The sequence below is a fragment of the Telmatherina bonti genome (assembly GCF_933228915.1).
Source record: "Telmatherina bonti genome assembly, chromosome: 19".
Lineage (NCBI taxonomy): Eukaryota > Metazoa > Chordata > Actinopteri > Atheriniformes > Telmatherinidae > Telmatherina > Telmatherina bonti.
Window position 1 is genome coordinate 13220541 of NC_136617.1, and position 17307 is coordinate 13237847.

General features: G+C 39.4%; 1 protein-coding gene across 1 annotated transcript in view; it reads right to left on the minus strand.

The window, feature by feature from the left end:
* The window catches only part of LOC306770170 (semaphorin-6D-like), a gene marked incomplete at both ends in the record, with an annotated part of 80963 nt that overhangs the window by 32196 nt on the left and 31460 nt on the right, over nucleotides 1-17307 (minus strand). Inside the window, 2 exons of the mRNA XM_079258997.1 lie at nucleotides 8790-8843; nucleotides 10140-10198. Coding sequence (XP_079115123.1) covers nucleotides 8790-8843; nucleotides 10140-10198 — 113 coding nt within the window. The remainder of the gene's footprint in view (nucleotides 1-8789; nucleotides 8844-10139; nucleotides 10199-17307) is intronic.

Here is a 17307-nt window from a genome sequence, read left to right on the forward strand (position 1 = left end):
ATGAGGCAACAGAAAAGACTGATTTTGATTAATTGACAGTGTGTTGCATTTAAGCTGAATCTATATTGAATTATCTATATGTATGTGTATCTGTGTGCTTTTGACTTGTTTTAATGGCACAGGTAACATTCATTATGCACATTTTTGGAGCCACTGTTGCCCCCACAGTATCCAGGAGTTGAGAAACTGCATCTCAAAACTTTGTTTTCCAGCCTAGAACATCCAAGTGACAGCTTTAGTTTGCTTCAGGGCACTCTGGTCAGCCAACGACTGGATTTTACACACTGGCTGTTTTTTTTTTGGCCCATCAAAAAACATGAGAAGACATTACTGAAAGAAGCAAAGAAAAAACGGAGAGAAGAGACAGAGCAAGTGATGAGACAAGAGGCAACATCAGACCAAATTTTACTGGCTGGAGAGGGCTCAGAGAAGAGACAGGATGCAAGGCAGATGCAGAATTACCATCTCTGTGGGAAAATATGCCAATGCAATTGTGAAGTTTTGATAACTGCCTGTCGATAGAAAACAGAATCTAGTGGCGATTACATTTCCCTCAAAAAATATTTTCTATTGGCGTTTACTTTTATGTGATAGTACGTCATCATATTACTTCTTTCAGCCAATGCAAAAGAACTTGGAAGTTCAAAGGTTACAGCGGGTCCTCAGTCTCCTCCAACAAACATCACTGCCACCCAACAGTGTTGGATTTCACTGATGCTCCCATGTTTATCTGGAAGAAAATCCTTGTAGGATTCAGAATTTGGTGTGAAGACTGAAATCAGAGCAGAGGCTATAGCTGGGATGGGTACAAGTATATACTACATACTAACTCAGTGAAGCTGTGTGTCTGGGAAACACATTCACACAAACATTAAATTCAGATGACAGTCGCTTTTTAGGAGTCAACTTCGAGAACATTTAAGCTTTACATCATAAAGTCTGACACACTTTACCTCAGCAGCAGCATAAACTTAATTTACTGGATTGCCAGCACTACAACAAGTAATGTAAAGGTCACATACGGCATTCATGTCATCCAAGAACCATTATAATTTGCATTTGCACCACTCATTCTCCACAATGTCAACTGTCCTCTAATAAAAAAAAGAAAAAAAAACTGCCCTGTAAAAGCACACTGCAGCATAATGACCAATTTATGTCCATTCGGGGCCTAAACTAAACCCACTGGGGTCTCCTTCTCAGCGCATTAAATAACCAATTTGCAGCAAAAACGTCATTACAGGGAATAGTTCCCTGCCAAAATATATCATTACAGTAACGGCGGCTGCTGTAGCGTAGCGCTGCCGAGGAATATGGGTGAACTTGGGCTAAAACATCAGTCATTCATTGTGTTTTGAGCCCTTCATATCCGGCTGCTTGACACTATGAAGCTAATGCCTCAGACGCCATTATGGAGGAGCTACCTGCTGTTAGTCCTACTGTATAATCACAAAATACCATTTTAGTTCTTGCCTAATTACTGGGAGTTTCACAATGTAAGCATGAAAAATGAATGCAATGCTAACAGAGAGCTACTGACAGCTTTTGTGCACTATTGTGCCATTAACTCCTTGGGTAGCCTCCACAGGTATCAATAACATCTAAAACTAAAATCACACAGTTAATCACAAGAGAATTAGTATAAGTCAAGAGACAAATACATAATTCATAAAATAATCCAGCATCATTTCATGTAACCACTGCTTTACATCTGCTGCTCCTGTAATCATATTGGGACTAATCTCTGCACTGCAAGGTCGTGTCTGCAAAGTGCGACAAATGGAGGACAAATTCAGGAAGGAAGTTGTGTTTTCTAAGCCGGGATGTGACTGGTGGAAGGCTTTCTCTTTATGCTCGCACCATGCTGCCGTTTCAGTGATTAGGGAGGGAAATCAGAGGTTGAGTTGAAGCAGCAGAGACTTTATAAATGCACCTGAGCTCAGTATGTGTGGAAACACATGCAAATGTGTGTTTAATGCAAATGTGCTTAGTCTGAAGGAAAGAGACACTACAGCGAAACAAATGTGCTCATAAACATCAAAAGGTGCAATCAGTTATAATATATGGGCTTTTCTTAACGCCATCCCAGATGTTTCTCCTCAGTTCAGCCTGACGTACTCTCAACTCTCTATTTTTGTTTCAAAATGAGAGCATTCATGTTGCATTAACAGTCTGCAAAGATACCGATGCACTAAAAAACATCTAATAAGTTACAGGATGAAGTGCATCTTTATCCTAGTAGTATTATAAGTTTTGCTACTAAAAATCCTCATGAATAAATTAAAATGAATGTTTTAGATGCAAGAAAGTAAACATGCTTGTAAAAACTGTTAAAAACAGTATTACACAGTAATAAGTGGTGTGCATGCAAAAATGAAGGGTATCAAATTAAGGCTTTTAAAGAACACTTCAAGAAGAAATAAATGTGTTTCGCCACAACAAATCTACAATAAAAAGAAAAATGTAGTAACTACTGTTAAGTACTGATAGAAAAGAGAAGCTAATGCTAAACAAACAACGTAGCTTCAAGCTAAATTTTGACATATTAGTCCTGAATTTGCTATAATGGTACTACATCCTGCAGCTCAAGAGATTTACACTAGTTTAATTCTGACACAAAGTTCAAGACAAAGTAAAGGTGGTGAGGACTTTCTGTGTAGTTTGCATGTTTGGGTGTTTTCTGGGTTACTCTAGTCTTCTTCCCATGATGCGTAAACATTCATATAACTTGGTGATTCAGATGAAGCAGGAAAGGAAATGAAACACAGATGAGACAGCGATCACTCTTGCATCACATGAAACATGTGACAAACTGGTTTAAAAAAATTCCAATTCCCACACAATCCAATGCTGAAATGATGCAGTGGAAATATCTCAAAGAAATCATGTACTTCTCTTTTGTTCATTTGCTTTTAGTCGTTAAAGAGGTGCTATTATGGTATTTGGTGTTTTCTGAGCTTTCAACAGTGTTACAGTGTTGAATCCTCATCAGACATGTGGACGGCACCGTTTTTTATGTTTGAGTTTGAGTTTGTGTTCCAGTATTCTCTCCATTCGGTTTCCATGGCGATGAAAAACGCGTCGTTTTAGAGAGTTTTTTCTACTTGGAAATCCTTGTGACGTCCCAGGGGATAAGGTTCGGTGATTGGTTACCTTCTACTGGTTAACAAGGGCATGTACAAATACATCAGGCGGGTGGAAAACATTGGATAAAGTTATTTCCAACGATGGCTGGTGAGTTTACCAAAGAGAGACATCCTGCTGCATTCGTTGCTGTGGGTTGCTGTTTTCCACTTCGTTTTCAGGGTCTGATTCAGGTTCCAACACATAGGGCTGTATGCTATGTGTTGACATTGTATTTTGTGTTTTTTATTGAGTTCATATTAGCCTAATCCTTCTGTTTATGAGATGTTACAATGACGGTGAAAGCAGGTCCGGTCCGCGCTCCCGATGTAGTGCAGTGGCGGGAGGCGGGGCTTAATGCGGAAGAGTCTCAATCCACTCGTTTTGCCCACAGGCTGATCTGACAGCCTACGGAGAGGGTCGGTCTGAAGTAAATAAAGAGATTTGTGACAATAACTCGATCAATCCCAGCCCTTCTGGTCTCAGAAATAAAAATAAATTAGCCTGAAATGCACATAATAGTTCCACTTTAAAGATGGTCAGAAATGTGTCTTTCATGTTGCTTTAAGGAGCTTTTACCTTTAGTTCTCCCATCAACCCCGTTCTCTAGACGTCTACTGCTAGAAAAACACGACTCAAAGCAAAACATCCTTTAAAAGACTTTGATGTGTCTTTATTTTTTATTTTTTCCTGGTCTTTGGTAAATTACTTTAAGTGTTTTTCCTGTACAAACTCAGTTTTCATTTAGCAATACTCTTTGTCGCTTGTTGACACATGACTTCACTGGACCCACTAATGTACAATGAAATAAAAAGCATCACACTGGCTTCAGGTTCTGACCTGACAGGCTAAGAAAAAAACCATTTCACTTCTACCCATTTCAAGTCTTTAAAAGGTGTGCTGCTTGCTGCTTTGATTATATAAATGCTGTAAAACTATATTCAAAGACCTTCTAAGGCCTGTAAATGAAACATAAATCTCTGATGACTTGTTTGGAGAAAGCAATTTTAACCACAATTAAGACTTTACTGTCTAATAACTGAACTTTAGGCTTCACAGGAGCTCAGTTAATAAAAATAAATGAGTAGATTCCACATTGGCTCATAATTTTAGTCACATTATCTGAACCTCTGATCTTACAAGCAGCCCTAACTGTTTTTGTCGACCAACATTTGAAAACAAATGAAAACAAAGAAATTATAAAACCTTTGCTTCACATGAAAACGCAGCTATAAGTTCCAATCTAAATCCAGTGCACAGATCCGCTGCTCTTTGGCTGTCAGAGCTCCAATCCTGTCTTTTTTCTTTCACGTAGGTCATTTTCATTCTAGTCAACTTCCACAGGCTTATTTCAATGCCAGGTGGATGCAATTAAGGTAAGTGGTAGAATACAAAGCGAGCCACTTTTTAAGCTCCAAGGACTCTGCTTCTAATGTTCACTGGTCTCTTAAAAAAGCTCTCGTGGACTGGAGAGAGTTTAGTTTAGGAATTGCTGCCTCTGATTGAATCAGGATTGTTCCGTTTCAAGCTGCAACGGGCTCCAGCGGGGACACGTCAATGTCAAACCGAGGCCGGGATTGAATTTGAAGAGGGTGGAATAGGACTTCATCCTCACCTGGATTAAGTCTGTAATTCAAAATGTTGTTTCAGTGCATTGAAAAATAAAGAAAAAATGACTGTTAATTTGTTTCTTCTTTTTCTACTTGGTTCATTGTGGTCTTCACACCATGTCGACCTTTCCCCCCTCACCTTCTTCCTCTTCTTCTGTGCTGCTGTAATTGCTGACACGATGTGGCCTCGCTGGCTGAAGTGTTCCTAAAAGACAGGCTCGGCTCAAGTGGAGCAGACCACAAAGTGGGAATGTGTGTTTCAGTCACCACCCCCCTCTGGCTTTAATCACAGTAATGCAGCTTATAGAGCCTTAATGGGATTCACTGTGTGGGCCGGCTGTCGCTCTGTGAATGACAATACCTCTGCTGGTTTACAAGCAGGACTCTTGACAGCCAGGTAGCAGCTATGAATACAGAGCAGATCGCTCAACGACGCACTGCTTTGATCTGCTGGACTGTAATCCAGTGGAGGGTAATGATGTCAAACTGGGCAACGAGGAACTGTACATCACCATGAGTCAACTGAGCGGCAATAACAGAATTTCTTCCATCTGAGTCTGAGCTTGTGAGCGGAAAAGTTGGAGCAAGACGTGGGAGTTGCTCAGCTCCTTCCTGCTGAGTCTTATAAGAACAAGAAAACCCTCCAACCCTCCAGAGAAAACTAATACGTTTGCAGATATCGCATCAAAGCACAAAAGTGGGTTTTATGTTGATCCCATTAAGGGAGTTTAAAGGAGCTCTATTATGTTATTTCGAGTTTTCTGAACTTTCTACAGTGTTATAGTGTTGAATACTCATCAGACATGTGAACGGCACCGTTTTTTTCCCACCTAAATGCATGTTTGAGTTTTCCAGCACTCTCTCTGTTTGGTTTCCATGGCAACGGAAATGCGTGATTTTTAAGCGGGTTTTTCTTTTTTTTTTTTTTTTTTTAACTTCAAAATTCTAGCGACGTCTCAGTGATTGGTCATGTTCTCTAGGTTGTGCACGTTCACGAGAAGAAAGCCACGCCCGCCTTCACTGCTCAGTATAAGACGGAAGAAGCTAAAGCTATGCTGGACATTCTCACTGCTAACATGTCGCACAAGAAACGCTTCTTTGGCTCTGAGGGAAAACTACATTTGTTCACATCTTTCGAATGAAACGACAGCTAGACAGCAACGGATAGAGTTTGTTTTTGAAGCAGCCACAGCTTTGGAATATTTGTGAGTGGCACTTAACTGCATACTGTTGGATAAACAGCATAATGGGGATTTGCTACCAAGTTTATGCTGAAAGGAGGGTCTGTTCTTACATTTAAGGACCATATTTCCCATCCTGAGACACCGAAAACCGAATTACTCAAAAAACGTGTTTTCATAGTGCATGAGCAACTACTGTATCGAACTGAAGGAATTAACCCACGGTACTATATGTGAATGCTACCAGCAGGTAACACTTATGTAAAGATGACCAGCTAGCTTTCAAACCTGTAGATGGAAATAACTATTATGCATTTTACTGTGGCATTTGAGAAATACTGTTTTGTAATTTTCATGAAACAACAGAAAGGAGTAGGAGGATGTTACTGACATAACCATGCTAAAAACATCCCGGCGGTAAGCCACGTGTAACAATAAAAGCAAATGAGGGACGCTACTAACATAACAACAAAGCTAAAAACATCCCATAAGCTACATGAAACAATAACAGTAAATGGGAGCAGATGCTGCTTACATAACCATGCTAAAAACATCCTGGTGATAAGCTATGTAAAACAGTGATGAGTCATCACTGATGACCATGCTAAAAACATCCAGGTGATCAGCCAATTGAAACCATGATATAAATGGGGGAAATAAAAAGAAGCAACCATCCCTGCAATTCTAATGGGAGCCCCGTCCCATTTAATTAGACAACACAAAGCTAGGTCTTCTTTCAATTAGACGTGGTTTTCAGAATGATTCGTCACTTCTTTAGTTCAAATGTATCACTTCTGGACTGGGAATTTGTTGTCCAAACAGTGTCAATGCTCAATTTTCCATAAATTTGAAATGTTATTTTTGGAGTACTTCTGGGACACACAACCAGGACGCAAAAACATTCCCAAACATGGCATGACACAACAAACTTCCAAATACTGTGTGTGTTGTATCACTGCATTCTGTGGCAAAGAAGTCTGTCGGCAGCCAGAGTTCAAACCTGACATTATTAACATCTGTAGAAACACAGTTATCTACTACAACAGTCATAGTCCATGTACAGAGTAAAGGTATGATTATAGAATGTTACAGAACTTGAATATTATTTTAAATATTTTTTACAGCAACCTCTGAGCAACTGTATTTACATGTATGTATTCATCAGGAACCCAGACTACTGCTGTGACTGCCAGTGCTGGTACAGAGACAAAGCAATCAAAACCTTTGGGACTGTTCTCATCCCCTCCAGCCAAGCCATCCACATCAGGACTAAGACCAGCAAAAAGGCCCCCTTTGGAAACTACACCGGGACACTGATTAGGAAATTCCTGGAGTATCTGGTTAACCCTAACCCACAATGGTGCACATAGTAAATTTTTTATTTATCTTGCTAATTTTGTTCACTTGGAAAAGAAAAACTCTGTTACACTATTTTACTGTGAAACTGTAATAAAAATGTTGACAAAAGTGACTGGTTTCACTGGTATTGTACAGGAAAGGAAAACTATGATTTTGTTTCACTGAACTCACACTGCCTCAGTTCTTCTGAGTGGTCCATAGTCAGCTGTGTATGTATTGTTTATGTTTTGTAGTGTGTAAATGTTGATGCAGTTGGTGCAAACTGGTGAGCTTTGGACCTGGTTCATGCATCTTCCCACCTTTAGATATCCAAGGAAAAATTAAATACATACATGCCAGTTTGCTAATTGCTTTAGATTGTTTTATTTTCTAAATTATATTAAAATATGTCTGTGACACAATAGTTGCATTGTCATAGCAACAAATTGCGGTAGATAGTGGCTGAGCCCAAATGTCCACACTATTCCCTACATAGTGGTCATGCCATTTTCTAGGGATGTCTAAATGTCCAGATAGAAGAAGTAGTGCACTCAAAAGTACCCACAATGCATCTTGAAAAGTAGTGAGCATTGATGGTCACTAGACGGGTCAATATGAATCACAATGAACTGCAGGCACGAGCTCAAAGAATAAATGTCAAGGTAAAAGAAAATCTATATCAATCTATAGATCATTGGAAAGATTTTATCTTGTAAAGCACTTTGTGTTGCCCGTGGCATGAAAAATGCTCAAGAAATAAAGTTTGATTTGATTTGATTGGGCGGAGCTTTCTCTGTTGGCTTGTTTTGGCAGAGGTTAAGAGCTCACACAGCAACTGGGAAGGTTGAACAGCTCAGATAGACCACAAACAGAGCTAAAATAAAGTGAATATGAAATCTTGACCAACAGAAACACGACTGCAAGAATCAAAGCACTCTATATGTCAGAATTTTGTCATGCATACCTAAGATCCATGTACATCCCACAACAGCTTACCATGCTTAAGCATCTAGGAGAGCAGTATCTCAGCTCTCAGTTCACAAACTGGGCAAAATATGATTCAGTATATATCTCAGGATATAATGACAAAATGTAAGAGAATGTTAAATTTATGGTGCAGCTTCAGCAGTAGGATATTAACAAGTAAGTAACTTACTAAGGTTTTATAACTAAGCATAAAACCTGCCTTCATAATCATATACATATACAGAAATTGTATATTTTGAAATAAAAGATGTGCATACTTCAGACGTACATGTCACATTCACTCATTTTCTCTTGTGCACAAATACAGCTTCATACATACTGCATGTATACACACACTACAAACAGGGGGAGGAACCCAGTCTAAGGAACAATCTGGGAGGTTCTACTTTGAACTTTTGGACTTTAAATTGTGTTGCATCTGCTTTGACTTGACAGAATTTCTGACAAAGAAGGGTAAAGCATTGTTCGATGGCGCTGCTACCCAATCACTGCATAGCAAAGAGCACAAAGAGCTTAACCTGATCAGTTGAATTAAGAGGAAGTTTCTTACCATAGGCAGGGTCAGCTGCTGACTCTTGGTTTCTTGTTGTCACCAGCACATCAGCTGCACAAAAATGGCAGAATCCCACAGTCAAATTCTGCTGCAAAAATACATTTTTCTCAAAACATTCTGTCATTGATAATCTCTTATGTTTACATAACTGATTCTGTCATGGAGTTTGTTAACATGGACAGGAATGTCTCAGTTGTATCTGTTCTTGTGCAAGCACCATAGACTGTATATAAAAAGATGGAAGGAGCCTTCATGACGTCACTGTAGGTTTCTGAAGAGCTGAATTGAAGCTTGCGGGCGGTTCCTAACATTGCCATCTAGGGGCATGTGTGTCATTTCGCCTGGAAAATACAAATATGGGCAAAGAGGTGGAGCTGAGAGGGGGGCTGTGAGCGTCACGGTGGATGATTGACATCGAGCGAACTCCGAGCTGCCTGTAGCTAAGAGCTAACCCAGAGATAACAGGACCTCACCAGCTAACGGTGGTAAGCGGGCTAAAGCTAAGTCACGTTGTTAACCGGCTCAAAACCGCGGTTCTACGTTCTTCTTACTTGAAGCAGGAGATCAGGTACCTGTCAATCAAAAGGACACGCCCCTATATATGCCGAATTTTGAGATTAAATTACTTTTAAACTGGCAAGTTAGAAAAAAAAAAAATCACTCCTCCCACAGTTGTCATGAAGGTAAACCTGACCTATTAAACCAAAAAGGGGTTTTTGAACCAGGCTGTAAAACATGTTTATTTCTGCCGTGAAGTTGGTCTTTTTAACATGGGAGTCTATGGGGATTCACTCTGTTTTGCAGCCATCCCCTAGTGGATGAAGGGGGAACTAGCAGTTTTATGCACTTCCACACAGACTCACACTTTTAACCGCCGAAGGTTGCCACTTGGCTAGCACGTAATTCTGAAACTTGGATCATCACTTTTTAGAAACCCAAGTTTGCCAGTCAGAGTTTTTAGTAGAAACTGGTTGAGGTGCATTTGGTGGTTTTAACATTATCCATCCATTAACCATATCAAGCAGCAGACGTGATATGTGAAGACAGAAAACCATGCATGCTCTCTTACACCTGCAGCCAGTTTAGAACTAATCAGAAAGCTTGCAGTAGTTTCGCAGGGGGACGTAAGCGTGATGTCTTACCATCAAATAAGGATGTGCAGAACTAGACAGCTTTGTTTTCATGTGAACCTAATATCCCCATTACAACCAAATGCAGGATACTAGTGTTGATGGAAACACACCCATGGCTGTATTTTCACAATCCATTTAATTTGACACCATTCACAGCTCATATTAGAAGTGTTATCGTCGTCGCCGTGGTTGTAAAAGGAGAGGTTTATCTTACCGTGGCAGCTGTTGGTGTTAAACGAGTGGTCGCCCTCGATATCCTGCTCAAACCCAGCCCTGCAGAGAGAGAGTGAGCGAGAGAGAGAGAGAGAGAAATAACAGAGAAAAAGAACAGAAAGGGGAGAATTATTTAGACAAACAAAAGAATAAAACCTCCACTGATGAAGAGAATGAGACATGGAGTGTGTCTCATCTCATTTTAGGCACAATGGGTTACTGCTGCCTGAGAATGTAATCAGGGATAAACATCTGTTTAATTAGCTATTGTCACATGGTTCATTTCCAAACCATCATTTAGTTTGACAGCCACATACTTGCAGAGGTCAACTGAGGAGAAAAAACAAACTTTTCCACCTGCTTCTTGGCCTCTGATTGCAAAAAAGAAAGGTTAAACTCGTCCAAATCAGAAAGCAGAGTGTGGCAACAAGCCACTGACTTACAACAGCTGCAAAATGAGGTGTTTTATATCCAACTTTGGTTGCAATAAATGGAGCCATTTTACTGTGCTCTGAGTATCCCTGGCTTTGGGTTTGAAACTCTGTTTATCATATCTCCCTCAGTCATCATTTCCATCTGACCTTCAAATCAATTTGACTCACGGGGGCCTCAAATCAGGATCTGATAACCACACAGCACAAAATGGCAGGGGACTTGTTTAGTTCTTTCCACTCATCAAGGTAAGACACGTCATTAAACAGTTAATAAGAGATAAAGTACGACAAATGCTTTGGTGGCAGATTTATTTCACAGAGAAATGTAAGTCCATTTTCCTTTATCCCCCCCCCCCCCCCCCCCCCCCCCACCCCCTGGAAATGCTGTCACTGGAAATACTGTTTTACTGCAGATCAGCTGTTCCCATGACAATCTTTCCCTTTAAAATCTTCACCATCTCACAAACATAGTCAGCCTTTTGGGAATTTTGTGTTTGTGGGACAACTTAAATGAAATGAAAAAACTTTTTTTTTTTTTTTTTTCCCAAGAGTATGGGGAGCATATTTTCAAAATTCCTTGAAGTTCAACGTCAGCAAGTTCATCTGATGAAACAATGAACCCTGAAGGACAATGAAAATAATGGACTGATTCTGAATTCAAGAATGAAGAAATGCAAGAGGTTATATTAATATGCAAAGTTATGAGTAAATTGATAAATACAATTAAATAAACACATTTAGAGATGAGACAAAAAGAACAGAAATAAGTTTATGCCCCAACAGTTAAACTTGTGAATAAATAAACAACACAAACAAAACTGGGTTGAGCAAACCTGTGTCTACTTCATGAACCATAAATGGAAAGTTTGTAAGACTTATCTCAGCAGGAGAAAAGTATAAAATACTTTTTTTAAATTTAAAAATAAACATGTGGGTCAATGATGCCAAGCCCAGTCCTTGAGATCTACTTTACTAAGTTCAGACCAGTGGTGCCCAAGTCTGGCTCCTTAGACCTACTACCCTGCAAAGTTTACATCGAGGTGGCCAAGTCTGGTCCTGGAGATCTACTATTCTGCAGCTTTTAGGGGCATCTCATCCCAACAAACTTAAATTAAATTGCTGAGTTCCCTCTTCTGCATGTCATTTAACTCTACGAACACCTCGTCACAAGACATTCATTTTTATTCAGGTGTGTTGGAGAAGGATTGCATCTAAATGTTGCAGGATAGTGGATCTCCAAGAAACCCTTAATGCACAGGTGTCAGACTTCAGTCCTCAAGGGTCAGTATCTTGCAGGTTTTTGTTGTCTACATGCTCCAACACACCTGACCGAAATAAATGACTAGGTTGACAAGAAGCTGTTGGATCCATTTGAGTTGAGTCGTGTGTGTTGGAGCAAAGAAACAAACAAACAAAAAAAAAAAAGTGTCGACACCCTTCCCCTAATGCAAGTAAATAAGTAGTTCAGTTAATTAGTATAGAATAAAAAATGGAATAAACCCCCAAAAATGAGAAAAAAAAAAAAAAAGAAAAAAAAAAGGCAACTGGAATAACCTTCAGCTATGTAGCGGCATGAAAAAAGTAACGGCAAACATTTGTGAACCACTCCAATAAGAGTAACGGTCTCACCTCGGCCACCCTATAATCATTTTGATTGTGCCATTGATCTGAGCAGACTTCATATTAAACGGACAGATGGATCATCTTTTCCTTCCTTCCAGACAAAAACACCCACAAGCAAAAATCAGATGTCTTTCAACAGACTGAATTATTCAGATACTATTTTCTTTTCTTTTTTTTTCTGCCAGTCAAAGTTTTCTTGACTCATTTTCCAACCAGAAATGAAAAACAAAAGCAACGTTTGGCAACACTTCACTGAAGCAGGCCAGAGTCATAAAACCATCAACAGTGAGTTTGAGCTGCTGCGACGTTTCTGGAGGTGGTCGATTATTTTCCAAAAGCATTTCGGCATATGAAAAGGTACTTTGTGTCTCCGACTGCTGTGATCTGCGGCAGAGCCATTCATCAGTCTGATCACACTGAGCCAACACTTATTCATCTGGAAAATTGTGTTTCCAGCTCTTTATAATCACATTGGGCCTGTAGTAGTAAAAATACACTTTCGCCCCGAGGGGGAACCAAATAAAACAAAAAAAAAAAAAAATTTGCTCAGAACTTTTGCTCTGGTTAGATAAAAATTAGATTTAACCTGCTCTTCCTTTATTGACCTTTTCTTATTTTTATTAATCACTGTGGACTGAATTTCCTGCTGCTGCATTAGGCACTTTCCATTTATCAGTTTGCCATCTTCCCCTCTACTTCTTTTTTTCTCTTCCATCCATACACAACAATATCTCAGTCATATTTCATCCTTCTCACCCTAACTTTCTTTTTACGCCTCAGCAGATGCAGTAGTGTAATGTTGCAAACAAAAGTTTACGACTGAGCCGATGTACTGGCCAAACAAGAGTGAACACAAACGCCCATTCACGCACCAACTGTTGTGTTAAGAAGAACCAAGCACATGGCGGAGAAGTTGTCTGGACTTTATCCAGACAACTTGTGCTTCACCACAATACCAAATAATCACCCAGAACCAGCCCTTCTCAGCCCGTTTTACTGGTTTTTCAGCTGGTAATGCACTGAGGATAAATGATAAAAGAAGGAAGAAGGGCAGATGGTAAAATGCACCCGTTTCAGCCTTGTTGTAAAACAAATAAACAGTTAAAATAAATTTATCCTGTATTATAATGCAGGAACCTGAGATGAACTCAGTGACACTTAAGTTAAAAGTTACTTTAAAGTTTCTAGAAATGTTAATATTCCCCTTTTCACTTTCATTTTTACAGTACATGCATCTTAGAAGTGTGGTTTGGGTCAGAACAAGACCCAAAACTACACTGGTGTTTAAACACCCCCCCCCCCCCCCCGAAGTCGTCATCTTCCTTAACAGGATTTTAAGCAGATTAGTGTTTCTGCCTTATTCTTTCAGCTAACCTTCATGATGCTATGCTGGATTGATATGCAGCAAGTCAAACATATATTTTATAAAAAACACTCAACATGCTGCAAACAAAGCAGCATTTTTTGCTGCATGTTTTTGTCTCCATGTCCTTCTAACTGTATTGTTGCCGTCGCCTCCTCATGTGTCCTTCATCACAGTACACACATAAACAATGGCTGATGGAGTTCGGACTAAACATTACCCCATCAAGACACTTCAAACTTTTTGAATCACTTTATCTTTAAAAAAAAAAAACAAAAAAAAAAACAAAACTTAATTTGAACTTTATTCAAATAATTGATGTTATCAAAAATATTTTAAGACCTGGCTTCAGTCAAACAAGGCTTTAGTTTTGATAGAATGACTTTAGCTCTTGAAATAACTTGGAAACTATGATAAATCTGTAGAATATGACTTTGTTTAGTAAACCGAGGCCTAATTTAAAACTTTGACTTAAGTTCAAAATGACTGAAGATGGGGCTAAGAGTTTAAAGCAACGTTTAGAAAGGGATCACTCCATGCACCAGATGTATATGTTTGACGCTTAAACACCTTCAGACTCTAGACCTGGGGTAGCCAACTCTGGTCCTCGTGAGCTACTATCCTGCAGGTTTTAGTGTTTTCTGGTAAAACAGGTCTGATTCAAATGAAAAGATTCTTCTTGTCATCTTCTGCACCTGATGTGCCATTGTTTCAGGTCAGATGTGTTGCAGTGGGGAAACACTAAAACCTGCAGGATGGTGGCTTTAGACTGAGTTGGCTTAAGCTTGATTCACGCTGCGTGATGTCTGCATGTCGCAGATGAAACATGCTCTCACACTCCACAGTAGGGCAACACTGTCAGGTTGCAGTTTCCCATCAGTGTTTACCAGGCAAATTCAGCAAGAGGCTCAAGAAATCAACAAATCATGAAGGAATACTTCCATATAATCACGCTGCAAGCAGGGGTGCATATTGGGTCTAGAGGAGGTGCACGGACCTAAGCGGATCATACTGCATATTGTATATTGTGTATATATATATATATATATATATATATATATATATATATATCATGACCCTGTATATTAAAGGGCAAGTATAAACCGGTTTTACTCAACAGGTAGCTGTCTTGGGAGTGGAAGCTAAATAAGATTTTACATTAATGTATTCAGCCACTGTGTTCATTTTGCACTTAAAACTGTTTATTCTGTATTTACATGCCAGTATGAATAGAGATCACGTAATTAAATAAAAAGAGTGACTTAACCCACGAGGGGCGGAGCTGTTACATCAGATTTAATGAACCCCATCAGCTTGAATTTATGATGAAATCATTTTACTGTTCTCTCTCCATCCACATTATCTCTTCGTACCTCACATATTTGCTAACTTCTCCACCCCCTCAGTCACTCAATATTTATCTCCCTTATTGCTCATATTCCCTCTCCACTGCCATCTTTCCGTTCAAGCTGCATTTCCATCAGCGTGGGCTGAGCTGTAAGTGAGGAGAAAAAGAGCGAACAGGAGGAGGTAGATGCAACGGTGCGCCGCTACATATCCCAACCGCTCTCGGGCACCTGAACGCCTCGCTCATCTAGCGAGGAGCAACTCGGAGGAGGGGATGAAAATAGACTAACTCTGTATCAAATACAGCCAAGTTATCAGACGCCGGTGAATTATCATTTCATGTTCTCCGCGCTGAAGCTCTGGAGTGGAGGCGTTAACAGGTTTGAAAGGCTGTAAAATGTAATTTCAATGTTGTCTATACATGACGGCAGGAGCTTTCAGTCGAACGGAGAACATCAATGATGTACTCATTCTGCAAGTTTCATATTGTATAAAATACCTTTACTGTTTTCATAAGGGGTAAAACTACCTTGGTTTGGATTTTGATTGACTCAAAATGACTTAAGAATTAACTTGAAACACGACCTTCGTTAGCTGTTTGAGGCAGAATGTTGTCATCCCTCAGCCAGGTTCTGTCAGAAGTATATCCTTCCTGGGACGGAGTTTGTTTTTCCACCCTCCCCACTGTGTAAGCTCAGGATGTGGGACGTTGCTTTTTCCTTTTCCAAAGAGGGAATCTTTCACTCATCGGTAGAGCTTTGCAACGCTAAACTCACTCCAGCTTAGAGACTGTCAGTATCTTTCAGTATATATCTACTTATGGAAGAAGTTCCTCAAAGAGTATCTGAAAAGATATAAAAATCTATCTATAAACTAATTTGTCGCTATGATGGTACTACAACCTAAGAACACTACATGTGGTGACTGTTTTGTTTTTTTTGAGAGAAATAAAAGCTGGTCAGAGCGCAAAAAAGTGTCAGAAAAATGAGGCAAATTACTAATGTTATCTCTGCAATTTCATGGGAGGTTTAATTAGTTTTATTGGGAAAAAAAAAAAAGATTAAACAAAAACAAAGTGAAACATTACATGAAAAAATAAGAGTCTTAGAATTAACCAGGAGTAGTTATCTTACGACTACTAAGAGAAACAAAGTAACCATAGAAACATCAGATGACAAAACACAGACTCAACTCAGAAACACAAACAACCAAAATGACCAACAGATGCAAACATTACAACACCAAAGTGTAGACAAATGACATCAGATCAGTGTAAACTGATGCCAACAGCACAGAAATGACAATGTGTTCCTACAATATGAAGCAAACTACCAGCTTTACCAGAGCTAGCTTGAAAACCTGAACACACAAGTATTCAACTGTGTCCATTACAGACCAGGTCTTTTCATTTTAATGTAACCTCTCACCAAAAGTCTGATTCACCTATAAATCTCTTTTTTTCTCCTATTTTTTTTAAAGTATAATGCATCTTCTTAAGTATGGGGGAAAAAAATAACTTGTGCAGGTTAATATAAAGTCTAGCATAATATGAAATGTAGTAGTGTTGTAAATACTGATTGTTTCTGTTGTTACCGCATGTGGCAGTCGTCACATTCAGGTTTCAGAAGGAATGCATCCATACATACATCTCATATTAAGCCAGTCAAGGTTTTTCTGTTTCCTTTTTATGACACCCGTGTATACAGTATTGATTCACATCATGTTCTTCTCAGTGTGAAACTTAAAAATGACTCTGGCAACAAAACCAGGGAGAAATTACATCCTGTGGTGTTAAAGGACAAAGGAGGAAATCTGCTGTACAGTCCCACACAAAGAAACAGCCGGCCGCCCTGCCAGAGACACAAGGCGAACCTGAGGACAATTAAAATAACAACAAAGGGAGTTGATACAACTCAAAACACAACAGAACTGCACAACGTGATGACAAACTGTGAAAAATAATCCAAGAACTTTATAAATGCCAAGATCATAAGGTCTAATAACACAAACTGGAAAAGAATTTGTTGCTTTAAGACATGCAGATACACAGATTTTACTAAAATCTGCTAAACTTTAGTGATGCACATCGATGGTATATTGAAATTTATCATGAAGCCAAGAACAAGGCGTTTACAACAAGTCTGTGCAGTAAAAGTGTAGTGAAATATACTTGCAGTAATCCATGACGGCGCGTATAGAAATACTTTAGAATGAAATATTTGACAGTCATTTGATGGAAATACTGGCGATGCAGGACAGGAACTTCCAACTGGACTGTTTTGAATAAGTTTTTGATTTTAACAGAGACGGATTGAACGCAGTGCAGTGCGAGGGACTGTTGGGAAGCACATCAGAGTGATGTGATTGTCACAGACGCTAATGGAGGATAATCACAGAGTTGT